Source organism: Siniperca chuatsi, linkage group LG5 (assembly GCF_020085105.1).
Source record: "Siniperca chuatsi isolate FFG_IHB_CAS linkage group LG5, ASM2008510v1, whole genome shotgun sequence".
Classification (NCBI taxonomy): domain Eukaryota; kingdom Metazoa; phylum Chordata; class Actinopteri; order Centrarchiformes; family Sinipercidae; genus Siniperca; species Siniperca chuatsi.
The window spans coordinates 6562050-6589944 of record NC_058046.1 but is presented as its reverse complement, the minus strand read 5'-3'; the positions used below and the strand labels follow the sequence as shown (position 1 = coordinate 6589944).

Genomic DNA, 27895 nt, shown 5'->3' with positions numbered 1-27895 from the left:
TAGCATACAAGTCCTCATATGCTCTTTGTTTGGCCTTTGCCACCTCTACCTTCACCTTACGCTGCATCTCCCTGTACTCCTGTCTACTCTCTTCAGTCCTCTCAGCGTCCCACTTTCTCTTGTGCCCCCTTAGTACAAACTTAATAACATATTAATACATTTTACTTTTTTTTTTTAAGAAAGAATGTCAAATGTAATATCTATAACACAATTGTTATAGATATTACATGAATATTATAACATTAGAAAAATTATTTAAATCCAGTTCTTTATTTAAGCCTCTAGGGCTTAAAGTACCCAGCTTAGCAATACAATGCAATAAAAACACTGAAAGTGCAATGAGATAACTTCTGTTATGAATTGGCGCTATATAAATAAATACATTATTTATTGCATTTAACATCCTGAATATCCTGACAACCATTTCATGACTAAGAAAAAACAACAATCAGCCAAAATAGGTGGGGCAAAGTAGGAAATTCCAGAACATGATTCATTGTGATGACTAAGTGGTCATGGGTCACCCACAATCCTGTCTTGCCTACAAAAAATCATACTACAGCAATGTTATGGCTGTAACCAGGCTGGTGAACCACAGTGACTACTGATTATAATAACAATGGTTATCTTATAACAGGTGCTATTAAACTATATATGAATAACTAAATATGAATCTTCCCTCTGTGAACCAAGAATGGGTTTGTCAGGACATAATAGGACAGGAGATAATAAAATTATGAAGCCCTTTTCCTGTTTCTCTGACTCATGCTTTGCTTCCCCTTCACCTAAACACAAATGCTCCACTCATTCATTGTTGGAGATACACTCCCCTATTCATTAATTATAGGGCCTAAGGGCTGCCCAAAATCCCCAAACTGAGCTGGGAGATGTTTTAAAAGTCAGACCAAAAATGAACCCACACATTTTTACTCACCACTGACAGAAGGAAATCGCTCAATGTTTTGTTTTTTATTAACTTTTTTTTTTAGAAACTCTGCACAACACACACATACAAATATAAAACAATCACAAATCATATGATCATTTCTTTCAAAGTAGGAAAACGTCTATTTGCATAGCACCAACCCACAGTGCCCAGCAAGCAATGAATTAAATAATTAAATAACAAAAAAAATAATAAAACCTTGTTAAATAGGCCTATATTAGCATACATGGACAACATCACCTTGCATGTTAAAAAATAAACAGAAAACCCTTTCCATATATTTGTATCAGCTTACAGTGAGCCCCGTGGTGAGAAAAGTCCAATTCATCCACACACAAATCCATCACCAGATCTACAGCAGAGTATTCTGACATTCCTCGAGCATCTTGAGTCAGACATGCAGCCAGTCCTGTGTATGTGTACCCAACATTTCAGGCATTTCATATATTTTACCTTTCCAGCACATTCTGTTTCATAGGTAAGTTTCACAACAGGGGTAATATAATATCCATGAATTGAGTGTACAAATTTGCCCTTCCCTGGCTCACATGGACCTACTTCTGTGGCACTGGAAAGGCCAAACCAAACTTAAAAAGTATGACTATTTTGTCTTTGGCAGTGGTGAAAGTAGTTCTGCATTTTCCATCTTTGTTATTTAATAAGCCATAACACCTTTAGACATACCACAAAAATGTTGGCAGCAGGACTGATAATTTACCAGTAACTCAATTTATTTATATAGCGCCAATTCATAACAGAAGTTATCTCATTGCACTTTTCCTATAGAGCAGCTCTACACCGTACTCTTTATAATATTAATTACAGAGACCCAACAAATCCCAACAAATAACTGCTCTGTTTACTACTCTTCAAACCTATCACTTGACTTCTCCTAATAATTCTCTTAATACTAGTGTTACAAAGTGCTGTCAAAGTGTTCCTTGAGCCAATCTGTCACTGGATGTTGCTCTTTATTTATCATTGCAATTCAGTCATTCTGACCTATCTCCTATCATCATGGGCCTACGTTTAATGAAGATGCTTTATGCCAATGACCGTAAAGGTACGCCCAACTTTGCACGTTTCCAATTAATATCTCCTTATTGAAATGGCGGTTAACGGCTCGTTTTAAATCATAGTGAAAGTTTTTTCACAGGGTTTAATAGACTGACCTACTGTTAACCATTTTCAGTAACAGCTATCAAAAACGTGACCTGGTTAAAACAGTGAAAAAAATACTTGCAGGTTGGCCAAATAAGGACAGAGGTCACTATTTCCAGCAAGGGCCAGCATATTATGCTATCCTTTTAAAAGATGAAACTTTCACTGCAACAAAAAAACTGACATTTCTGATTGGCTCCACAGAATCCAAAGGGATTTAGACGAAACAGCTGTTGCTAAGACAGTAATAATAATAATAATAATACCATCCACTTGTAAACAGAAAATATTAACATCTAATAAGCAGGTCGCCATGGCATCTCTGAGCCCTTTCATACTCCCAAGGGAATAAACCTTTTCAATTTCTTCTAGTGCCATTATCAGGACAACAGATCAATCTGTTCATTATTTTTTGGTTAATTGATTTTTTAGTCAGTAAAATGTCCAAAAATTTTCAATAGCCCATCGCTATTTTCAAAGCCCAATGCGTTGTCTTCAAATTCAAAGATATTCAATTGAACATGATGAATATGATGATATTGAATTGATATTGCTCACCTATGACAAGCTGGAATTATTTTCCACCCCCAACTACATTTTTCAAAATTGCTCAATTTATTTTCTCACAATCAATTAATCAACTTGTTTCTGCACTAAAGATCATAACATAATAAATGCTTACTTTTATTCAAATCACATAGAAAATAAGTTACAGGATCTATTTAGTACAGTTGACAGTGCCTAGTCTTCCAAAGGCATGTGGAGTTACAATTGTTAGGGATGTTGTTAGGAAAATATAGATGCTCTTTAGAATAAAAGAAGCATCTGTGAGCTGTTATTAATGAGTTACAAACAATGCAGCTTATAAAGCAAGTTGAGCAGATACTAATAGCTTCTTGATGTTGCAAATTCATCAGTGACTTTTCATGAGCAGTAATAGTAAAAGGAAACCATAAATCTACACTGGTATCTTCCAACAAATTTCCATTGAGTTGAAGGTGCAAACAACCTCAAAATCAGGTTTCTGTGATTCTAACTGTCTGACCAGATTACTGATGCAGAAGTTCAGCACCGAAGAGCACCTGGTATTGTTTCTTAACAATAAGTTCAGGGCGTGATGATGTCACATGCAGTCTGCTGTTAGCCTCCAGGAAAAACAAGCCGGCCGTATAGAGGGATTTACTCCACTGTTCCATGCTGCAACTCACTGTGTCGACTGATGACAGGAGACACACATCTTCATCGTAAGTATCCCGGATAAAAAGCACCTTGTTGATGAGTCTCAAGACTTCATCCCTGTTACACTTGAGGTCTTCCTTACTCTCATAGGTGATCTGCAGGAAGACTCTGTAGATGCCGTTTCTGGGCACCACCAGGTTCCCACTGGAGTACTTGAAACCTCCCTGACAGAAGGCATTTCCAGTCTCATTCTCCCATTTGAGATATCCCCCATCAGTGTTATTGCCGTTAGGAGCTTAAAAATGAGAGCAGAAAGGCAAAAAAAAAGGGTTATGAATGTTTCTTCTTCTCTATCATTTCTAGATAACATGAAATATGTCCCATATTTAGTAAAGCTGGGAACATGCTAAAACACAGCTTAGGTGACTATTTGCCATTAAAAGCTGAACGTGTGCAACCAAACTCTACAGTGCCTGTTTTGACAATGTGATCCACAGTCACAGAGGTCGACCTTTGTGAAACCTGCTGGAGTATTCTATGATGCATGAGTCTATCTTACCTAACTGTCTAGACCAGTGACTTTCAGTACTCGTCATCAGGACGAGTCACCTTCCCTTTCCTAACCTCTTCCTTTTCTTTCTGACTTTGAATATGTCATATGTCATATGTGGGGGTGGAGCTAGACTCTCTGGCGGTGGTGTCAAACTGGCCAAACTACGTGCCATCTTGGACAGTGTCTCCCACCCTCTCCATGACGTGCTGGTCAAACAAAGGAGCACCTTCAGCGGAAGACTCATCCCCCCAAAAAGCACCACAGAGCGCCACAGGAAGTCATTCCTGCCTGTGGCCATCAAACTCTTTAACTCCTCCCTCTAAGTGTCAGTCTGTATGACCCTAGGTCACTAAACTGGACATTGATCATTACATCTCTGCCATAATTGAATAATTGTGCAATATTCTGTGTACTACTCCTGTGCAATATTTAGTTTTCCCATGTTAGTTTTTTTCCCTATTTATTGACATTGATATTATATACCTCCATTACTGCTGTGCAATATCTTAATAACCTCAATAAGCTACACTTAACTCGACAGTACATGCACCTCTGCTTATTACTTATTACATTACATTGTATTATTATACTGTATTATCATCATCAACCGGTAAACCCACTTGGTACTTCACACTTATTTTATCTTATACTTATACCCACCTGGTACTTAATTTATTTTCTAACCTGTTTTTATAGTGTTTTATAGTGTATCATATTTTTTGCTAGTACTTTCTCCTGTGTGCACTGACGTAAAGGCGAGCTACTGGAACAAAGAGTTTCCCTACGGGGATCAATAAAGTATTTCTGATTCTGATTCTGATGTCATTTCCTATGGCCTTTACAGTCACCAGATCTCAAACTAGTTGAACACCCATGGGAGACTGTGGCACTCTCCACCACCATCATCAAAACACCAAATGCTTTTCATCCCTCCAGTAGACTTAGAATCTATGCAAAGGAGCACTGAAGCTGCTCTCAAGGACGGTGGTGGAATATCTTACTAAGACACTTTTTGTGGTTTATTCCTCAATTTGTAACCCATCTGTACAGCTGAATATCCACAAGTCTCTAACCATCTGCATACCCCAGGCTATAAATGCACAGGGTAAACAACTGTCCCAATTCTGATCAGTCTTCCTTTCTCATTAACTATTTCTTTTCTTCCTTCAGTTCTACCATTCTAGCCACTCCTTCACTATCACTTATCCTGGCTAGCAAACAAGTGGTCGTAACCGAGGACAGGAAACACCGTAGTGTTACAGCAAGGAAAAAAATGTCATAGTTTTTAACCCCTGGTGATCGTAGAAGAAACCTTTGTTTCCATGTCCACTATCATGACTATGCTCACCCTCTGCTGATCACTATAATCTGTCTGCTTTGTTTACCACAAAACTGCCTTTGTTGATTAGATGTGGTTTTAGGGCATGGAGGAAAAAAAAGCTACTGAGAGGAGAGCTGTTACTTTCTTACGTAACTGTGTGACCAACTGTGAATCATAAGGTGCATTACTGAAAATCACTAGACCAGTGCGAGATGATTCACAACTGTTCCTAATCTTGGCAGCCTTTCACTAGTGCACATTTGCATGTAAACAATACAATGCATGTTTTACCTGTTAGCATGGCGCTTGGATTCTTGTCGTCTTTAAGTTGCTGCTGGTCGAAGCCTACAAGAGAGATTCAGAAAGTGTTGTTTTACACCTTGATGAATGATTGCCTTTCCAAGGCCATTTGCTCTTTCCTGGCCAGAAATCAACATAGCCTTTAATCTCACTAAATTATTGAACAGGATATTTACCTGATAAATGGCTGACAGGCTGCACCATGGGCTGCAAGGAAACAAACACAGTCTTAGCAACATTCTTTATAACTAATAGCAATGATACAAGAAATTAAAATAATAGACAAAAAGAATACTACAATAAAAGGCAAAAGCAAGTGTGCATTAGGCCTATAATGGCACAAAGGTAACTACATAATGGATTGTTTCACTTATAATAATTATAAAATATAAACCTTCCCCAGAATATGCAATTGCTAATTAAACAGTATATTATAATATTTTAACACATACCCTATGACCCAACAACAGTTCATTTACATATTGCTCCTACATTGTTCGGTGTAACCACATTGCAGTAGCAGAACAATATGTATATAATATTATTATATAATATAACAATATTTGTGGGAACAAACTAACTCAGGATTTAAATATTCAATAGAAATGGAAAAATATCACGCTCACGGTTAATACTGCTCAGGGAAACACACATCACTGTGTCTGGGACATGAAGTAGTCATATAAAATGCATTGCGAATGTCTTGTTGTTGCTGGGAAAACCTGAATGCTTTAAGTCTAGAGAAAACATTTAGCTTAGACTGACGGAAACACTGCTCTAACTGGGTTTGGCCAGTTAAGTGGAACTCAGACTGGCAGACTTGGCTCGTTATTGAACCTGGATGGCAGCATTACGTCTCGTGGCGTGCAACCTGTCGGAAAATTGTGTCTTGTTACTAAGCAACGAAACTAAGGTTGGCTTCGACCTGCCTCTGTCACTCATCAAATCTATTTTACAAATGGTACAACTTAGTAATAGCGTTGTTTTTTTTTTTAGCTACTGGTAGTGGTGTTTTCCAATTCATAATTATTAAAAAGTGGACTACTTTTTTGTAAACATACAGACACCCCAAAAGCAGTTGCTTTGGTTAATATATGTTGAGGTAGCATAACAACACTTGCACAGGTTGTTAGCAAAGAAACAGAAACAGAATTTGGCTACCTGCTTTGCTTCAATGCGCGTGCAGCAAAACAATAAATAAAACTTTCTTTGGGCTTCCGTTGCCAGAGCACGTTGGTCCAACTTTCAGCTAACTTTAGCAAACACTGCATCGGGAAATAGACGTGGACCTATTTATTAGCGGAACATATTTTATTTAGAGCAGCAAATTAAAACGCGTTTCGACCAGTTGTTTAACGTTAGTTTGATAGACTAGCCATTTATAATTGGACGGCACAGCAGACTTCACTTTCAGCCATTTCAAAACAATACTTTGGTCACCCGTTGTGGCAACAACAGTGGCATTAAAACTGGAGGACTACGGACTGTTCAGGTATGTAGTAAAGGTTACCTGTCGACCTCGTTCTCCAAGCACAACCGTGAGCAGTAAAGCCAGAGCTACTGAAGTCAGTAGAAGGAGCGCCACTGCTAAAAACTGGGCCATTCGCTGTAGTCGTGTCGTTTTCTGGCGAAGCTCTATCACCGTGTCTTGCCGATGTATTCCTGCCTCCAGTCTGCAGCAGCAGCCCTGTTCCTCCATGCCGCTCGTTTCCCATTCGCGGATCAGTCGTCGACTCCAATCCAACACCTCCATTTATCAGCGTGGTGTCGCCCACGTTGAAAACCACTGCATTGGTAGGGAGTCTCGATTTAAGCGAGTTTCACTGAGGACACCTACTTCCTCTTACTGAGATTCGTTTTCCATAAACTCCAAACGTTTCAAATTCAGCACGAGACACGATTGTCAACAAAAATACCTATGCCTATACTCCCACTCGTAATAGTTTTGATCCGTTCGGCTCTAATAAAGCCACACCCAAAACACCTAACAAAAGGACATAGGTCTACGGGAAGAGTTTTTACTGTCCCGTATCACAACATGACCTTAATACCCCCCACTCTCTGACCTCTTACGGTTAGGGACAACCCCATCAGTACAGACTGAGACTTTCAGCTGCTCAGTGATGGAGGGATAGAGCAACCACTAGAAACACATATAAAACAGGGCAATTACACTCTACCAGTACCAGTTGCACTGGTTTATCTTTAAGGACACAAGTAATCAACCAACATCACATCAAGTTATGTGCCCCTGCCTGCAGATCTACTTCCCATTCATGAGGACTGTTTCCACAAACGCCTGCCAACTTCATATCTGTCAAAGTGAAAATGTTGCATTCCTCTGTAGCTGAAAGAAGTCAATAAAAAAACATTACTGTTAATTTACCATCAATGTAGCATAATCCAAACCAGTCAACATATATTTCAAAAGATTATGCAATATTGAGATCAAATAGCATAAACTGGAGAAGCACTTGTCACAAAATGTTGATTATACAATGTAGCAATAGAGTCCTAACAGACATTACATCCTGTATAAAAAAAACTGTAGTGTACATTATCAATAAGGAACAGTGGAAAGAACCACACATATCTTGACTCAAAAGCTCACGGTCTGTCAAATCTTTCAAACCTCCCCTCCATCCAGATGCCTTTGTGTTTGGAGAACCATTTACCACCTGGCCAAAGACAACCTGTGACAACCATGATAACAGACGTTAGTCTGTTCACAGGATAAAGTTAAACTCCCTCCACTGCCTCCCCACACAGCAGATATAGCCAGGCTATATCTATCTATAATTAAACTATATTGGACGTTACATAGCATCTTATACCTTCATACCTCAAAAATCTAGAGGCTCCCCTGTCTACATTATTAACTCTCACATTCAATCAAACCAGCCGTGGAGTCAGGACCTCTATAATTGATCATTTGTTTAATATATTTTAAATAAAATGTATTAATGCATTCTCGTTTCTATATAAACCATTTGCATTATGTAGCGACAAGTGTTCGCTTCTATAAAACCCATCCTCCATGCTCTTGAAGGGAACGTCATTCTCAAATTCATCTTGGCAAGTCCTAAAAACCTACCTAAAAAAACCTGTAAAACAAGCAAATATTCCTTCAGCATTACGTGTGTAAGTGATGATAATAATAATGATAAGACAAGTGTACAAGATCCCTCCTGTTAGCAGTTTAATAACATGGTAACAACAGTAACAAGAAGTGCGTGTTTGTGTGTTAAGAGAAAAGCAGGCTTCAAGCGGTGGATGGAGCAGACTACAGTTGGGTGAAAGGCAGAGCATCAGAGGAAAAGGTGGAGTTACAATCAGAATAATATGGAGAGTCTGCAGCTGTGACTGAGGATGGGAGATCATGGGCAGAGTGATGGCCAGGTTGCTGTAGATAAGTTAGCAGCGGTTAACCTGCAGCAGCAAATGCAAACCTTGTACTGGAGCATAAAATAAAGTGTAAACAAGAGAGGGGCAACATGGGAGGAATTCGGAATCTGCAGAATCAATGTGGGTGAAACAGAATAATTACATCACTAATTCAAAAGTGTGTTTTTCTTATTGTTACTTCACTGTTATGTTTGAGCTTCACTGTGCAGAACAATGTATGTACATAGTTTGACACTAGAAGGCCGAAGGGGGAAAGCGTTTCTGTGCTCACCTTAAATCTCAGTTTAACACATGGACATTTGAGCAGGATTTTGTGACATCACAACTAGTTTGGAAGATTTTTGAAACTTTTTTTTGTGGAAAAACCATATCCAGACTCATATTATTATTCCAAGCAGAGTATTTTTTTTTTTTGTCTTCAAATACCTCTGGAGGGGATCTCTAAAATGTGGCAGTGATTTAAATGAAAAGGTATGTGAGAAACAGAAAGACACCAGTCAAAGGTCCAGTGTGTAGGATTTAGTGGCATCTAGTGGTGAAATTGGATTTCGCAACCATTTGAATACCGCTCGCCTCACCCTCCCCTTCCAAGCGTGTAGGAGAAACTACGCCGAAAAACGCGAACGGCCCTAGACACATGGCGGTGCAACATGGCCCGCTGCCTCTGTAGATAAAAGCGCCTTATTCTAAGGGAATGAAAAGAGGATTCTTATTTTCAGGCGACTATACACTAATGAAAACATACTTTTATACTATGTATACTATTATATTTCATTTCTGCCAATAGCTCCTCCTAAATGTTACACACTGGACCTTTAAATCCATTTTTATTTAAGAGTTGAGCTCTGACTTTGGGTTATTATTTACATCATTTTATTTTTTGTTTTGAGTTCTAGGTGGTGCATTTTAGTCCTGCAGCTGTGTATATGGCAAAATCCACTGAGAATAAGAAATAAAAATACAAAAAGCTGTGGGCTGACTGCAAAATCACACCCTGGAGAGTGAAAGTTTGGGGGCTTGTTGATTGACAGTGTACACACAGTATTCTACCTGTACAATAATAGTGCTACTATTCACATTCATCTGTACAATAATCATATTTACAGTGATCACATTAGGGAAAGAGCCAGTACCTGAGGAGTTAGTTCCATAATTAGCTTTACTCATTCACCATGTTAAAATGAAGCGCACCCAATCAATGGTAGCCTGAACAACACAGAAAACATGGTATCCATTTCCAGTCTCAGGTGTGAAGCTTTGGAGTACATCAATTTTATAGCCACTTACTGTTTAAGCTGATGCAACTTGATCGAAGGTGATATAACAATGACCAGTAGGCTGAGGAAATGTTATCATGTGCAGGCTGGTTTTACTGCATAACAACAGTATCAATACTAGAATACGGTTTATGTTTTAGACAACTTTTGCTGAGGTAGGCAGCAAAGAACAGATTAGATTAAAAGTAGATTATGGTGGTTTACGCAAGCCTAGTATGAGTCACTACCCTGCAGAAACGCGAGTGGTGAGAGTTGTGACAGTTGTGGTTTCTTTAAAAGAAACACTCCTCTTAGATACTTCAGGTGAGCTGGCACGCTTTAACAAAAGACAGGAAGCCATAAAGATAAAGATGAGGTCATTAAAATGCTTGTGTCAGTAGCCTTCACCTCCCCCATGACTCTCTCCAAAACACACAAACTATACATAAAAACATACCGGCCAATTCCAATTACCATTCGACAGCACGTAAGAGAAAACACCATGAATAAACACATCATACATGTGCAGCATTTCTCCCGAGAATGAAACCTCAACCAATAAATAAGAACTGAATAAAAATTCATTAAATAACAATCATTGTCTCAGTTTAAGATCACTGTTCAAGTGATCCAGTTATAACTTAAACAGTCAAAAGTCCATTTTAAAAATATCTGAAATGCTAGGTTCCTGCAAGTCCTCTAACCAGTGTCAGGATCATTGTTTCCACAAACAGGTGTGTGCTTTGCACCGGTCTCACACCATGCCAATTACCTAACTAATCTGCACAACAGTGCCCTCTGCAGGCACAACTCAAACAAAACACTTTTTTCTTTGGACCTATTTCACTGATCGCCCATTCCACATGAAATCATATCAAAAAGGGAAAACTCTGCGTCTCTTTTCCATATCTTTGATCACATCTACTTGATCTCACTGTCAGTTTGCCAAGCGTTGTGAAGTGCCGCAGACCAGCAGGGTAACAACAAGCAGTCATACATGAAGGAGCTTTGGATTTGGTACTTTCCAGCAGCTTTGTGTCATCTGTAAATCTAGGTGTCCAGTCTAGGGATGGATGGAGCGCTAAGCCTTGTAGCAGTTGCCCTGCGTGGTGAGTGCCAGCTGGCCGTTGGGAGCCACTTCGTTGGCCTCGTCCTCCAGCAGGCCTGACACGTCAGCGTTGGGGATGCTGTCGTGGTAGCTGCTGAAGCTGATGTTGTCCTCTTTCAGTTCGATGGTCCAGAAGGGAGCGTTGAGCTTGCGGTTCTGGTACTCCCGGTAGGTGTACACGCCTCCGACGAAGCCCAGCAGCAGCAGCACCACCAGAATGATGACGGCCAGGATGATGATGTTGAACTGCGTCCAGGAGACTTCGGTCAGGGCCGCTGTGGTGTTGTCGGTGGGGCTGCTCAGGCTGGTCAACAGGGCCTGGGTGGTGGCAGCGGTGCTCGTGTTGCTGCTGGACGTGGAGGCTGGGACACCTCTTGCTGTGGTGGAGGTCAAAGTGGTGCTGGTGGTGGGCGAGGGGGGGGAGGGTGTACTCGATGTGGGGGCCTCTGTTGTTGTTGTACCTGCTGGTGTGGGAATGAGTCGGGGTGCTGAGGAGAGAAAAGCATTGAAAACATTAGTTAACATTTACAGAGTTTATGTCACAATTTTGTAAATTCACGATCCTGATAGGCCAATGCAATGAAGACCTGTAATTACTGAATAAGTAACAGACTAAGACTCCAGGTTGTTGATGTAACTAGTGACACCATGTGGCAAAAGACATAACTACCTCATAGTGCAGATGCACCTGCTGCATTCGTTTTTCTCTTTCTCTCTCTTCTTTTTTCCCCCCACAATTGTAAGCTTAAGTAATGACTTTCAGGCAGTATGTTATGTCACACACATGATGTCTTTGTTAAAGCAGCTGTGTACAGTAATATGTGAGATAATGTCCAACTGTCCTCCCTCAAACTAAGTGATTTATAAGCTGTCCAAAATCACTCATTCACTACTCCCTATATAATAGACACTCACTAGCTGACTCTATAGTGAGCAGTAAATTGAGATTTCAGACACTTAAGAATCGTCGTCATTTTGCGTCATCACTGACAGACAGTGGTGGAAAGTAGCTAAATACATTTACTGAAGTACATTCTTATCCCATTAATGCATGTTACTAACTCGACATTCTCTCTCTCTCTCTCTCTCTCTCTCTCTCTCTCTCTCTCTTTTTTTGCAGGTATTTCTGCTTCCGGAGCTTCTCTCTCAATTCAATTCAATGGGGCTTTGTTGGCATGGGAAACATTAATATTGCCAAAGCAAGTGAGAAATAAAAACATATATATATAAACAGAAGAAATGTGCTATTAAAATATATACAGATAAGTAAGATAAGATAATAAGTAATATAAGATGACAATAATAATAATGATAATAATAATAATAATAATAAAAACTGTAGATTTGCAGTTAAAAATACAAATATGTGAAAACTATATAAACACTGCAACATTTTTTAAAACATTTTCAATAAAAGGTTTTGATGATAGTGTGATGCATGTACAAACCCGATTCCAAAAAAGTTGCGACAGGTAGCAATAAGAGGCCGGAAAAGTTAAATGTACATATAAGGAACAGCTGGAGGACCAATTTGCAACTTATTAGGTCAATTGGCAACATGACTGGGTATAAAAAGAGCCTCTCAGAGTGGCAGTGTCTCTCAGAAGTCAAGATGGGCAGAGGATCACCAATTCCCCCAATGCTGCGGCGAAAAATAGTGGAGCAATGTCAGAAAAGAGTTTTTCAGAGAAAAATTGCAGAGTTTGAAGTTATCATCATCTACAGTGCATAATATCATCCAAAGATTCAGAGAATCTGGAATAATCTCTGTGCGTAAGGGTCAAGGCCGGAAAACCATACTGGATGCCCGTGATCTTCGGGCCCTTAGATGGCACTGCATCACATACAGGAATGCTACTGTAATGGAAATCACAACATGGGCTCAGGAATACTTCCAGAAAACATTGTCGGTGAACACAATCCACCGTGCCATTCGCCGTTGCCGGCTAAAACTCTATAGGTCAAAAAAGAAGCCATATCTAAACATGATCCAGAAGCGCAGGCGTATTCTCTGGGCCAAGGCTCAGCTTTAAAATGGACTGTGGCAAAGTGGAAAACTGTTCTGTGGTCAGACGAATCAAAATTTTAAGTTCTTTTTGGAAAACTGGGACGCCATGTCATCCGGACTAAAGAGGACAAGGACGACCCAAGTTATCAGCGCTCAGTTCAGAAGCCTGCATCTCTGATGGTATGGGGTTGCATGAGTGTGTGTGTGTGTGGCATGGGCAGCTTACACATCTGGAAAGGCACCATCAATGCTGAAAGGTATATCCAAGTTCTAGAACAACATATGCTCCCATCCAGACGTCGTCTCTTTCAGGGAAGACCTTGCATTTTCCAACATGACAATGCCAGACCACATACTGCATCAATTACAGCATCATGGCTGCGTAGAAGAAAGATCCGGGTACTTAAATGGCCAGCCTGCAGTCCAGATCTTTCACCCATGGAAAACATTTGGCGCATCATAAAGAGGAAGATGCGACAAAGAAGAACTAAGACAGTTGAGCAACTAGAAGCCTGTATTAGACAAGAATGGGACAACATTCCTATTCCTAAACTCGAGCAACTTGTCTCCTCAGTCCCCAGACGTTTGCAGACTGTTATAAAAAGAAGAGGGGATGCCGCACAGTGGTAAACATGGCCTTGTCTCAATTTTTTGAGATGTGCTCAAAAAATGTGCTTATTTTTCCCTTAAAATGATACATTTTCTCAGTTTAAGCGTTTGATATGTCATCTATGTTGTATTCTGAATAAAATATTGAAATTGGAAACTTCCACATCATTGCATTCTGTTTTTATTCACAATTTGTATAGTGTCCCAACTTTTTTGGAATCGGGTTTGTAAAACACTGACATGGTCACTGACAATTGCATTACATTTGCTATAGTAAGACTATATATGCTATTACTTAATCTTAATCTTTCTGTCAGTGATTGCCAGTTTCAGAGCCTTAATATTGTGAATGCTGGTTCACTGGCATATTTTAGCACACACAATGGAATTGAGCCATCGTTAATGTTATTAGTTCCACCTGTGCTTTTCCTGCTATGACAAGTCAAAGTGTCTAGGGAAAAAGGTCTATTACTTTTTTATATGTTTTCTGAGTTGTTTTTTAAAAAAACAACTATTTTGAGTAGCTCCAACAACACTTCACTCAAAAATCCAGGGATTTTAGTCTGTAGGCTGACATTCATCTCAATGTACTACTCAAACAACAGTTAGAATCTGTACATAATAAGCAATTGGGACATATCTGTCCACGATAACCTTCCAGTAGTTCTATTTCCTCACAAAAAGGAAATGAAAATGTATGTCAAATTAGGTATGTAATGAAATTATATGTTTGACCAAACAGTATTTTGTGGTTTCGTCTTACTTGGACGGGTACAGTTATGTGCTTGGGCGTCCCCTATGAAGCCCGGAGCACAGAGCTGGCACTGGGGCCCTGTGGTGTTGTTGATGCAGCTGAGGCAATGGCCGGTGTCGGGGTGACAGAGCTGGGCGGGGCCCTGAGGGTCTGCATTCCCACTGCAGTCACACGGAACACAAACCCGAGATGCTTTGTAGAAGCCGGCGCTGCAATCGACACACTGTGGGCCGCTGTACCGGGGAAGGCACTGGTCACACACTGGGGAGCCACTGGGATCTGCACAGGAATAGACAAAGATACACATCAGCACCTGACCATTGCTAATGATATAGCTACAAGGCTAGGCAAATCTTAACTTCCAGGCCTTGAAAATTACTTTCCAGAACACCACCAGACCTCCAGCTGTGTTTTCTTCCTGGAGTATTAATGATAAATATGGTGAACAGTTTGCATTAGGTGGAATCCAGCGCAAATCTGTCTAAAATCAAAGACACAAATCAGAAAATACATTCTGCTATATTCCTGAGAAGTAACAAATGTGTACAATTCCCTGATATTCCTGGTCTGTTCTCATTTATTCATTAACATTTATGACTATCCCTATCTAAAATGCACCACTCAAAACTCACCCTTAGCCTCCACCTTAGCCAATATATCACAAATACAGTTGGTGAAATAATTTTTTTTTTATTTGCTATTTTGTAAAAGGTAGTTTAAATGTTCATCTCATAGCATTTTGTCTGTGTTTAAGGGAAAATCATCCAAACATGCATGCACTTCTCTTCAATTAGACAACCCTAAACGAAACAACTAACACTGTGCCACTAGGTGGCTCAAGATGACAGTATATCAATCTGGGAGAGAGCCATGATCTGTGAGTCTCCACACTGGGCTGTTTTCTTCCCTCTGTTTGCCCTGTGGACCTCAGTGGAAACACAGTCATGTCATGCCCCATTTACTATAACACTCAGTGGGTAAGGCATCTAGACTGGCAGGGTAATACTAAACACATGTGGTATTTTGAAAAGGTGGGTATAGATACAGATGAGTACCGAACTAAAGGAATAATCTAAATAGATGAGTGGAGAAACAGCAAGTGCAGATGCTTCCATACAGGTGGGGGGAATTTCACTTGCATGGTGTGGGTCCACATATCCCTTTAGAGGAATGGGTCACTGCAAATCAGTACAAAGTTGTTCTGATTTATCCTATAATGAAACATTTCTATTTTGATCAGAGTGGTTTCTTCCAGGACGACAATACCCCACTCCGCTCTCCACCACCACCATCAAAACACCAAATTAGGGAATATCTTTTGGAAGAATGCTGTTCATACCTCTAGTAGAGTTTCACACACTTGGAGAATCTATGACAAGGCCCATAGATCTGGAGGCTTGTGGTGGAACAACACCTTACTAAAAACCATACTTTATATTGGTTTCATATTAATTTGTCATCAATCTGTATACTGTATATAGTGTATTTTCAAATATCTACTTTTCTGATACCTGGTATATGTACTCATGGCTCAGTAAGGTTCCATGAATAACTCCTGAATTGCACTGAACATCACATTAATAAGATCTAAAAGTGAAGAGGAATTCTTAAAGGCTCAGCTGGAGTTTGAATTGATCCCAGTGCCTTATAAGGACCATCATTCTTCATCAGCAACACATGCATGTCGTTTCTAAGGGTCAGCTTTCTTCTGCAGCCTCCAGTCCCTGGTAATACGATGCCAAAACGAATGGGAACAACAGTATAACAGTACACTACCCTCAGCAGCACTGTGTCCCCAAGGGGAAACTTCTCAGCAATCTATGTCTTATTTAAATGGACAAGCATCTGATATTAGCTTTTAAGTCCCTATCTACAGTCCATATCAACTCACAACTATTCCAAAGCCTTGACTACTCTGGTTATGTTATAGCTACTTAATAGTGTGAGGCATTACTTTTATTTTAAAGCATGTTATACATTCAAAAAAGATAATCAAATGGTAATAAAAATGAACACGAAGTAATAGTAGTAGTAATTGGGTAATTAGTAATTGTGAAGTAATTGTGATCAAAACTTTGGCTTCCCAAATGAGTTGAACTTGATCCTTTACAATGTTAAAGGCAGAATAAGTATTTGTCGGTTGCTGTTTGTAAACACACAATTCAAAGTTGGCCCCTCCTCCCCAGCTCAGAGCAAGAGAGAGAGAGCCCAACCTATGTCCACACTTCGTTTTAGCGCTGTGTCAGCGCTGGAGATGCATCTATGACACAGAGAGCAGAGGAGAGAGATGAAGACAGCGATGTAACATGCTCGCTACGTTTTTTTAAGGGTCCGACCTCACAGCCTGCGCGCTGTTATTGGCTGGAGGCTGCACACCACTGACCAAAGGTTGATGCCCAGAAACGTCCTGAACGCAGAAAATACAGGCAGAGGGCAGCGTCTCTGCAGATACAGACACTGCTACACACTCTCAGTGGGTCAAAAATGATGAGTGAGAGGGATTATTTTTGTACAAGTCTATACATAGTTTTTTTTGTTTTGTTTTTTAAGGAAAATCCTACTTATTCTGCATTTAAAGCTTTGCATGCAGAGTGTCTAGCTTGGTGCATTAAATAAAGTGCTTCCTATCTAAAAGGTAAAATTAGAAATTACAGGAATTTCTTTCACGCACGCTGTGCTTGACCCTTAAACCTTAAGAGACCTGGGACTGTATTACACCCCATCTAATTCCTTCATCTTATTCAGTTAAGCCTCCAACCCCCTTCTATTACTCAACCTATTTGTTTTTAACAGTCTTCTGGTGTCAGAGGGTAATGATGTGTTTTCCTGTTTGGCTTCATTTTGTGTCACTAATACTCTAAATGAATGCACACACAAGGATGAAGACCCTTGTATAATAGTGTGTAATAGTGTTCTGTAGGGCTAGTCGATTAGCCGATCAACAGAAAATTAATCATCTATCTATTTTGATAATTGATTCATCGTTCAAGCTGGTAAATTGTGAGGATTTTGTGCTTTTCTATATCCTGTGTGATAGTAAACTGAATAACATTGGATTGTGGACTGTTGATGACACCTTGGCCTTTAGGAATTTGAAATTTTTTTATTTTTCACTATTTTCTGATATTTTATTAACCAAATGATTAATCGAGAAAATAATAATGGCAGATGAATCTTTAATAAAAATAATCATTAGTTGCAGCCCTAGTGCACTGTCATAGTAAAGATGGTGCAGTGTTAGTGTTTCAGGTTAGCTGCAGAGCTGCAGAGTGCTTTCTTTGATACTGGATGGTTCTGATGACAGAAACTCTGAAAATGAACTGATGACGAGGAGTATATTTTGTGATCAATCAAAATACAGACTGAGCAGGAGTATGACAGTGTTAGCTCAGAGGACGGGACCACTGCGTGTGCAGTATATATATATATATATATATATATATATATATATATATATATTATATATTTCAAGGTTATCAAAAACATTTTGGTATCTATAAATAATTGAAAAAAAAAAAGTGTTTTGGGGGGGTTTATTGTTATTAATACTATGGTCTGAAAAGTAGTTTAAGCAGTTTCCCAAATGTGGATGAATAATTCGGATATGTATATACCGGTGTGACAAAAACAAAACTATTTGTATTTACAGAAACACTTGACTTGGATATAGACATTGTATGCTGTTGTTAATTGTTGCTTTTTATATATATTTTTATACACACTTATTTTTCACAGACTTGTATGTATAGTTCTATGTTTATTTTTACCTATCTTTGTACAGCTTTGTTGTCCTTGTTTTTAGCTGTATGTCTATTTCGGTCTTCCTGTAAATTGTTCTTGAAACTGTGTGCGAGTACATTGAGAGCACCTTAAATCAGGAGTCAAATTCCTTGTATGTGTACATATTTTTGGCCACTAAAGTGGATTCTGATTCTGAAAATGAATTCCTGTCAACTAGCCTCCTCTACAGTTCTGTGGACCAACTGATGCTCTGCATTTAGACTCCAGTCCGCACCACACCAGCGCAATCACTGCTGTATGATTTAGACACAGATAACTGCCTTCCAATGGCCTAGATGTTGCTCTGTATCTAGTGTGGTCACGTGACTGTGTTGTATTCCAGCACTGAGCAGGCTGCTCCTGATAAGCTTGATTTAACCTCTGCTGGGGGTTTAAAGGCAGCCGACCCGCTGGGTTATATAACCAGGAGGAAACATGAGCTGCTCTGCACTGCACGGAGCCACCTGACTTGTTTACCATCGTCCTCCACCTTGCTATGACACACATACAGAGGCCTAGTAACTGCTGGCCAGGTAGGTGCTGTCAGACACACTTAAAAGAGAAAAATGTGAAAGAGAAACGAAAATGAATAAAAAATATTTGATGAACCTCAGGATAAACAGAATGACTGAATGATCCCAGCCATCCTATACCACTGAGTAAAGATACAATCATACATGGCTGATTTAACATGTGTGACCCACATTCTGAACTGGTGCAATGCTCCATTTCATGTGTCAATATGGAGGGTTATTCACTTACTGCAACAGGCCTCATCAGCACATTTAAAAAAGCATCCATCCTCCAGTGTTGGGCCATTATACTGCATTGTGGCATCTTCGCATTTGTCACTGTTGCCAGGGCAACCTCTACTTGGAAGCTGCTTCTCTTTCCAGCTCCAGGGTTTAATCTAAAACATCCTCCACAGCCACACACACACACACACGCTATTAACACAAGAGCAGTTCTCCGTGGACACGATCCTGAGCATATTTCTGATCATGTCCTCTCTAACACAGCTCTTCCTACAGTGTTTTTGTCTAAACAGAGAACGTGATGCTGCCCATCCCCCCTCCCCCAGTCTGTTGCTGCCTGACTAGAGTTGAAATGGCCCAGCTGTGCTCATGCTGTCCCAGCTCAGCCTGGTTCGTGTCCCTTCCCCTCCCTCCCACGTTGTGCAACCTCCGCTGCGGCCCCTGGCAGGGGCAAACATAACCTGACAGCCTAAGTGCAACTATACATGGCTGTTGCCATGCAGGCCACTGCCAATGGGGGGGGGGAGCGACAGGACATGGCAACGCTGTCAATGATTGGTCCAGAAAGGGGAAGGGCAAGGTGAGAGAACGTGACGAGGAATAACTGAGTAGAGTGAATGCAGTGATGCAATGCTGGATGAAAACCACAACAGGCAGTTTGCAGAAAGGGTTCAAGGGCCGTTTGACGTGGATAAGCTGTGATCTAAGCTACTGTGTCATGGTGTGATGTTTGAGCCAGATGAACTCAAAACATGAAAGGCTGATGACACGCACAACGTGGCGTAACATGGCTCCGGGAATTGGAGTTAATCTCTTTTTGATGATTACCCTGTTAGCACAAATAAACCAGGTAACTCAATATTCCTTCCTACCTTTGGTGTCCTGTCCACTAGCAAAACAGTATCAAAAGGTTTGGTCTAGAGATGACACATTTAGTCCATTAATATATTGTTCAGTCAATACATTTTCTCACATTTATATAATCATACATTGACTTGATTTGGACAGTCCATCTAACCTTGATTTGGTTAGTTGGACAAAACAAGCTCTGGGAAATTGTGATGGGTATTTCTCACTAGCTTCTGACATTTTATAGACCAAACAATTAATCAAATAATCGCGAAAATAATCATCGGATGAATTGATAATGAAAATAATCGTTAGTTGCAGCCATAGCCATATACCTTTGGGTTTATGTGACAACATCGTTTGTGAAGATATCACTTTGGGCTCTGGAAACATTGCATGGGAATTTGTTAATAGTTTTTGATGTTTTATAGACTTGTCAAATAATATCAAAAAGTAGAATGAATGATAATGAAAATAAGCAAAGGGTTCCTTGACAGTGTAGCATTTTTAATCCTTAATTTTTAATAAGGAGTAATCAGAAATCTTAATGAACTTAACTGGGCTATTCTATAGTTCTGACGTTCACATGAACACACTATGAACAAGGTTACTTGATAACGGAGTTATCTTTAGATATAGAAATGTAATTGAGGTGTAGATTTTATCTGAGATGTGTGGCTTAATAGAAACCATAGTGTTAACCAACTTGTTGAGACTTCAGAGACTGGTTTTAGCTAACAGCAAACACCAGTTCAGTAAATTTGTCACTTACAGCTGGAAGCCTGAAGTGGAGGGAGTGTAGTGTGCATTTTCTCACCAAGAATTCTAGTGTCTATTGTGACATGCCAGTGGCAGGCAGTAACATGAATTCAAGAATCAATCCTACTTCACACAGCACAAGATGATGGTGTACTGATTTGGGAAATGTTTTTCCCTTCTCACATTAATCTCTTTTTGTACCGTAAGCATTATTGTTGACCAGGTGCATCCCTTCATGATTAGTTAAGCCGTTTTAAAATGTAATTTCAGGCAGAACTGAGGTGGTTTAGGAATATGACAGTGACTGTAGTTCAACCCAGATCTCAACCCAATAGAGACCTTTGAGTTGTGTAAGTAGGGCAGCAGCAGCCTGGAGGTGACAGAAGTGGGGTCATACGGGAAGGTCACAGTTAATCCCAGACTGTCTGGAAATAGAGATCGAAAGCACTCTAGTTTACAGTTCTGAATCTTTGGAAGATTATTTCTTACCAAGACAAAAACATTATTTTGTAAATTAATATAAACACATTAAGCAAATATTCAATGATTTGGGGAGGGGGAGCTGTATGTTGCCTGACAGACAAAATCCTGGGCATAAAAGGTAATCACAGAACATGTTGCTGCTCATGAAATGTGCTATGAGTGCACAGCAGCAGTCAAAGCCAACCTAGATGTACACATCTGCCTTGGAAACATAGGCAACAGAATCAAAATCACAGTCAGTTTGGCCACTTTAGGGAGTGGCCTGTAGAATCAGTCACCACAGAATCAATGTGGATTATGAGGCAGATAAGTAAATGCACCTCTGTCCAAGACTAAATGAAGAGAGACTGGAACTAATGGCTGAATTTGGCAGGTTTTTTGTCTTGTTAGAGAAATTTGGAGAACTGATTTTTCCTGTAGTACCAAGCCACTAAAGATATGTTGATTCATGAACTATTCATGTGAATGGTACTTAAAAGTAAGAAAGGCCACTCAGTTCACTAATGGAACTGAATTTAAATTTCAGTTTTGCTCACTGTCCGTGGTGATGGTAATGAGTTGGTAATGCCTTAAATGTTGGCATATCACTCTGAACAAATGGGTTTAACCAACCACAACTGACATAAACTCTTTAGACTCTGACTATAAGGCTTTGGACTTTTACAAACATTAAAGGAATAGTTTGACATTTAATTCATTGAAATACACATTCGTTTTCAGGCAGGGAGTTAGATGAGAAGATCAATACCACACTCACATCTCAACAGCAGGTTAGCTTAGCTTAGCAAAAGCACTGGAAATGCAGAAAGAGCCAGCCTGGCTGTGTCAAGGATAGTAAAATCCACCTACCAGCACCTCTGAGGCTCACTTATTAACGCTTGTTTGTTTAATCCATGCAAAAATGTGTAAAACCATCGTTGGCGTTATACAGGGGGTTATGTGCCAGGCCATTTCTTGGCTGGGAACAACTTCCTGGAGTCTCTGCTGATTGCCTGGCAGCTCTCGAAATGTCAAACTATTCTTTTAATCAAATTAATGTTTTCTGATTAAATTCATCACCCATAAGTTAATTTAAAGTCTTGCAATCTCTACAAAACACTAATGACATAAACCAGGTACTTTTAGTTTCTTTTTTAGTTTTTATTTTTTTTTTAACCAATATTGCCATTGAGATTCAAATACAGCCACACACACAAGGTGCTGCTTTTGTTTGTATAATTTAGTTTAGTTTAGTTATAAGTTACTCACTTTCTGTTTCTTGCTTGCTTGCCCACAAGTAGTGCTCATCTTGTTTCTAACTATGTGTGTCAGACTGACTGCTTGTATTGTGTTGTCACATAGGCAGCACACACAGTGCAACGAGTTGCCTTCTCTCGTTTTCATCTCATCTCCCTTTGATTGCATTTCACTTATCACCTTGGATAACTGGCCAAAGGTAGATGACATGATGTCATGTTGAGATATTCACAGTACTGCTACAGTGCAGTCTGACTGTTGAAAATGTTTTCGAAGACATCATCAATGTCAGGTTTTGGTGTCCCAGGATCAAAGAACAAAGACTTCTTTCTTCAACAGTCAAATAAAGTAAATGTCAGTACTCCTATACAGTACATACACCACTAAGACAACACTCCAACACTAACTTAATGGTGTATATTCAGCCAGTGCGGACAAACCTGCTTAATCACAAGGATAAGCTAATTGCCTGATGTGTGTTTGTGAGCAGCAGGGACTGACCGGTGTGACAGGTGCCGGTGGAGGTGGAGTTGGAGCAGGGACACGGTGCACAGGCTTCGCTCAGGGTAGTTCCAGGGCTGCGGTAGGAACCAGGTTTACACTCCTCACAGTTGGATCCCTGGGTGTTGCCCTCACAGTTCAGACACACTCCTGGAGGACAGAACAAAGGGCACATGATTACAGGGGTATTATCCGGATCTGCACACTTCAATCAACACAATTAAGTTTGTTATATAACTCTCACTATCTTTTTATTAATCGCAGGTTGGTCACTACAAAATCATTCCTCCAGTAATTTGGTTTTAAAGTTTTTGGACTTGTGCGGTTAATAGTTTTCAGTTTGAGTTGATATTCAGTTTCCATCAACTGAATTTGAGCATTTCACACCAGAAACATTAAAAAATTGCATGTATTCATTGTTCCACTAGTAGTGTATTCATATTACAGTAAAAAAAAATAAAAAATCCTTATGGCACTCATCACCTTGACCTCAACAGGTTTTTTTTTGTATATTGTTACACATTGCTGTGCGTTTTCAATTCCATGTCACAGGAAAACTGTCTCAGCCCATGGCACACCAACCAAACAAACATTCTCCAACAACAGGGAACATTCTAATGTTGGCACTTGACTTAGAATGTGTTTTCAAAGCTAACTGCCTATGGCACACTGATCAAACAAATCCAAACAAAATAGTTGACCAAACAGGTCAAACAGTTGACTTAAAAAATGACCTCAACCTTTGAAATTGCAGGCCTCCTCTTCATATAACTTTTCAGGAAACACATACCTTGCTGTCAGTGTGTGTCTAATGTTTAAGTAATTAGTAACGAATGAGTAGTTACTAGTTTTGTGCCGTTCACCGGCTGGTTCAGAGTTAATCAGGAACGACTCATGAAAAAAGTGATTCACAGATATTCATGAACTAATCATTATCCAATGATTCATTAATGTAGGATCTCCCAGTCTGTTCGTTAGTAATTCATCATTATCTACTATGTAGTCCTCCATTAGGAATTATTATGGAAGTACTCATTACGATTCATCAATAATCAAGACGTTCCTGATTCATTCCTTATTAGTTTCTTAATTAACTAATCATTAGCAACACTATACAATTTGATTAGGAATTACTCATTCCTAATCATTAGTTCGTCATTCTTACATTCATTCATTATTATTTTACATGAATGTACAAAACTTCTCCCATTACAATGTCCTGGAAGCTTCTTGTTGGCAGCACACAGCCTATATAGTTCAAAATTTTGACATTTTATATGAAACATGAAATTACGTCTTCTGCGTAGACCAAAAACTACAATGAAACTATTTTGGCTAGAAGTAGGCTACAAATAGCCGGTCCAATTGGGAGCTACATCATGGCTATTCATAGATCATGTCCAAAGAAAGAAATGAAAGAGAGAAATGAAACTGTTGTAGTTTGACGTTTTGTCATTTCCCGTTTTATTTTGTAGTGGGTTCCTCTCCTTGTGTGTCTTGTGGTTTTACTTCCTGTCTTTGTTTGCTTTCCCTCCAGTTTTGATTGTTGGCCCTTCCTTGATTGTTTGCATTTGTGTCTCGTTGTCTCACCTCCCTTAGGGTATTTTTTTTTCCTTTGTTCAGTGTCGGATTATTGTTGTTCCTGTCTTGTGTGTGTTCATGTCATTTGGATGTGTCGCTGTTTGGTGCACTCGGTGTACCTTGTTCCCGTGCCCAGTTCCCCAGCATTCTTACCGTGAGTGAGTTTTGTTTGGATTCTTTGTCTCCCTTGGACTGTGTCTGGATTCTGGGCTTTGAACTTTGCCTTCTCCCTATTGGATTTGTTTAGCCTCACTGGACTCTCTTCCTTGTTTCCACCACTGCCAGCCAGTAACCCATATTCTTGTACCTGCCTATCTGCCTATTTGCCTGTTACCTGTTTGTTGCCTGTCTGCCTACCGGTCTGTCTGCCTGTACCTGTCTGTAAACCACATCACCCCAATAAACACTGTAGCCATCCGGCTACTTCACCCTCATACCGCTTCCTGGTCATCTGCATTTTGGTCCACATACCACACCACATACGACAGAAACTACCCTATGATGACAGAAAATAAACAGTTATACTGTAAACGTGGGGGTGTCAGTGCTAATGTTACATATTTACAGGTTTGTATGCATTTTTAAAATATGGTCTAAAACTGGGCTATACGTACCCCAAAAAATCCTGGTCTACATCAGAGCTAAAGCAGAGATGCGATGTTGAAATGACGTCTATTGCTCAGTGGGAGAGTTCAAGTAACTTACGTTAAGCTAGCCCACTTTCAGTAGTCCCGAGTTTTTCAGCAATTTTTGTTTGCTTTCATCTGGCTGTTTTGGTTTGAAAATCGCTGAGATGACACATCATACAGCTCTTTTTTTTTGATTCCCACAGCTCTACCGAGAGTTCCTATCTTTCCAAGGTCCGAAACGAAGCCATATCAGATAAATCATCTCACTCAACACAACAACGACAAATACACAGCTGGTCCAGTGAGTTTACTGCTAATACTAGGCAGGCGCGAGCTGCGTTACTATGGATACACGTACTATATATGTGTACTGTCGGGGTAATTGTCCATTCGAAAGGATGGCAAACTGACCAAACTTCATCAAACACGGACAAACAGGGATTTAACATGTCGAATATGACCAAACATGTCCAAACAATTCCAAACAAGGACAGATAGCCATGGCACACCAAACAAACATCGTGTTTGTGTTTGTTGGAGAATGTTTGATTGGTGTGCCATGGGCTTAAGAAGGTATTGATATAGTAGTACAAAGAAACATGTGATCAATCAAATCACATTGTATCCATAACTTCAGAGGATAACTGTACTGAGTGAACCAGATCAGATTTAAAAAGGCCAACTCATGATCAAACTTGCTTTTTATTATTATTATAACCTTTATTTAATCAAGGAATCTTATTGCGATTATCTTCTCTTATGCAAGAAAGGCCAGAGTACAGCAGAAGAAATAAGTAAAAAAGGGAAGACTTACAAAAACATAGCCCGTCACAAACTAGCACATACACAAACATTTCTTTCAGAAGTGGGAGGGTTGCAATGAAGAGGGGGAAAAAAAGCGAATGCTATTTCCATTTATAGGCATTTATATCAAACGATTATTGATTAAATGATTATTTTAAACATGCAGAGGAGGTGGAAGTACTTTATTAGCCCAGAGTCTTGTCTGCATATCTTCCTCTCAATCTGCATATAGGCTCCATAAATAAGATAGGACAGGCTGCATGTTGCCTGAGAGGCTTGCTGCAACCACTGTTTTCAAAACTCATCGTTTGTGCGTTCAAGGACACTCAGACATCTGAGATTAAAGGTTCAGAGTTAGTTCTGGCATCATATATAACATGAAATTAGCATAGTCACTGCCATATTTTTAAATGACCTTGCAATACTGACTTGTGATGATAGTTTATTGTATTATTTTTCATATTTAAAATATATATTTGATATTAGCTTTTACATATATATATTTAAGTTATGAGTTGGCTTTTATTTCATTACCAACATAAACAAAAACAGTAATGAATTGTTATTATTGTAAATATTTGTGAAATTATTACCCTATTGTAATGTTTGTAGTTGCACCTCTGTCTGTAGTTGAGTTGTGGTGCCTCCATGATCATAGCTAGAGGTTATGTAGACATTACTAAACCTGTCCACAGGCTGCCTAGCTTGCTATATCTTTGCGTCAACAGTGGTTCCAACCATGAGCTGGAAGAGTCAGCAGGCTCCACTTCCAACCATGCATTAACCCTGTGTCAACAGAGGAGCTGCTAATAAGTGAAATCAGCTGCTGAAAACCGACAGAGTCACTGCAGCAAACCCCACACATTACAGGTTAAATTGTTGGTTTAGCCTGGAAAAGCGCTTCCCTACACCAAATTGTGTGGGGGTGGGCAATGATGAGAAATAACAGCTTCCACATAGCTTTTGTTGATAAATTATGGGTTTTCTGAGTGAAATGAGACTAAATTTAAGTTTATATTTATTATGCTAAACTGAAGCAACAAGGATTTAATGCATTCCCAACACCCTAATTTTATAGACAGGTTTTAAAAATGTGCACACATGGTTCAGAGGTGAATATCAAATCATAGAACATATGTTCTTGTGAAAAATGTTGTTGATGATAAACTAAAAATCTTAATTTTTCTCTGCATTCTTTTATTTAGTCTTAAGATATTATTTCAGTTGAAAACAATGGGTCAGTGTGGGGACAATCTGCCTCTGCCCTGCTGGAAATGATGAGTCCCTGTCATGTTTATCTGAGGTCCACAGTGTTTGGCATACTGTATAATTTGCAATTGCACAATGTGTTCTTGTGTAAGCGGCCCTGGGAGAGGCCAGGTTCGGTCTTTAGAACTGTCAAATCTGAGCAATGTTATCCACAACACTGTGAACACTGAGCCCAGACAAGGCTACAGCTCTCCATCTGCCCCTGCATTATAATGGAAGACATATGGCTTCTAAAACTACCCCCCCTCCACCTTTACTCCTGTCTGTCACTAGCTGGAGGTTTAGTCTCAAAGCCTGACTGCTGGGAGGTGAGCAGCAATCCTCCTTTACATGTGATCAAGGACACAGAGGAGGTTAAATCCATCTTAAATCCCACACAAATCAGACTGGAAACTGGATTTTTTACATTTTACATTTCATTTGCTTCTAATTCAGCACCTTTCCTGGTCTCTTCAGGTTCCTTGTTACCAACTGAATATTTCCCTTCTGTTGTGGTTCCACAGTCAATATTTACTTTAGAGTAACTGAAGAGTTTGGGTACTGCCAACGTCTCTAACCAAACACAGCAGATTATCGTCAGCATATAGTACAGAGGTGTTAATCTGCACAAAGCTCAAGAGTTACATTTATGGGGAACTTAATGAGTTAA

At 39.6% G+C, this 27895-nt stretch overlaps 2 protein-coding genes across 2 annotated transcripts in view; both read right to left on the bottom strand.

Annotated features, from left to right (window-relative positions):
* Positions 1-954: 954 nt before the first annotated feature.
* Positions 955-8497, bottom strand: si:ch211-158d24.4 (uncharacterized protein LOC560966 homolog). Its single transcript, XM_044195665.1, has 4 exons — positions 6971-8497; positions 5637-5667; positions 5452-5505; positions 955-3581 (listed from the first exon to the last, which is right to left on the bottom strand). Exons 1-4 carry the CDS (start codon positions 7211-7213, stop codon positions 3157-3159), a joined length of 753 nt encoding a protein of 250 aa, XP_044051600.1. The 5' UTR covers positions 7214-8497; the 3' UTR covers positions 955-3156.
* Positions 8498-8635: 138 nt separating this feature from the next.
* The window catches only part of si:ch211-158d24.2 (multiple epidermal growth factor-like domains protein 9), a 38683-nt gene continuing 19423 nt past the window's right edge, over positions 8636-27895 (bottom strand). The window contains exons 4-6 of the mRNA XM_044195663.1: positions 22964-23113; positions 14610-14879; positions 8636-11717 (exon numbers count right to left, since the gene is read on the bottom strand). Of these exons, the coding sequence (XP_044051598.1) occupies positions 11203-11717; positions 14610-14879; positions 22964-23113 (935 nt within the window). The 3' untranslated portion in view covers positions 8636-11202. The remainder of the gene's footprint in view (positions 11718-14609; positions 14880-22963; positions 23114-27895) is intronic.

What these genes read in the sequence shown, in the direction of transcription:
- si:ch211-158d24.4 (XM_044195665.1), bottom strand. Translation starts at nt 7,213, where the DNA reads ATGGAGGTGTTGGATTGGAGTCGACGACTGATCCGCGAATGGGAAACG. An exon ending in TTGGAGAACGAGGTCGACAG is followed by an intron (nt 5,668 to 6,970) that starts GTAACCTTTACT and finishes GTTTCCTTGCAG; the next exon opens with CCCATGGTGCAGCCTGTCAG. An exon ending in GCCTGTCAGCCATTTATCAG is followed by an intron (nt 5,506 to 5,636) that starts GTAAATATCCTG and finishes TCTCTCTTGTAG; the next exon opens with GCTTCGACCAGCAGCAACTT.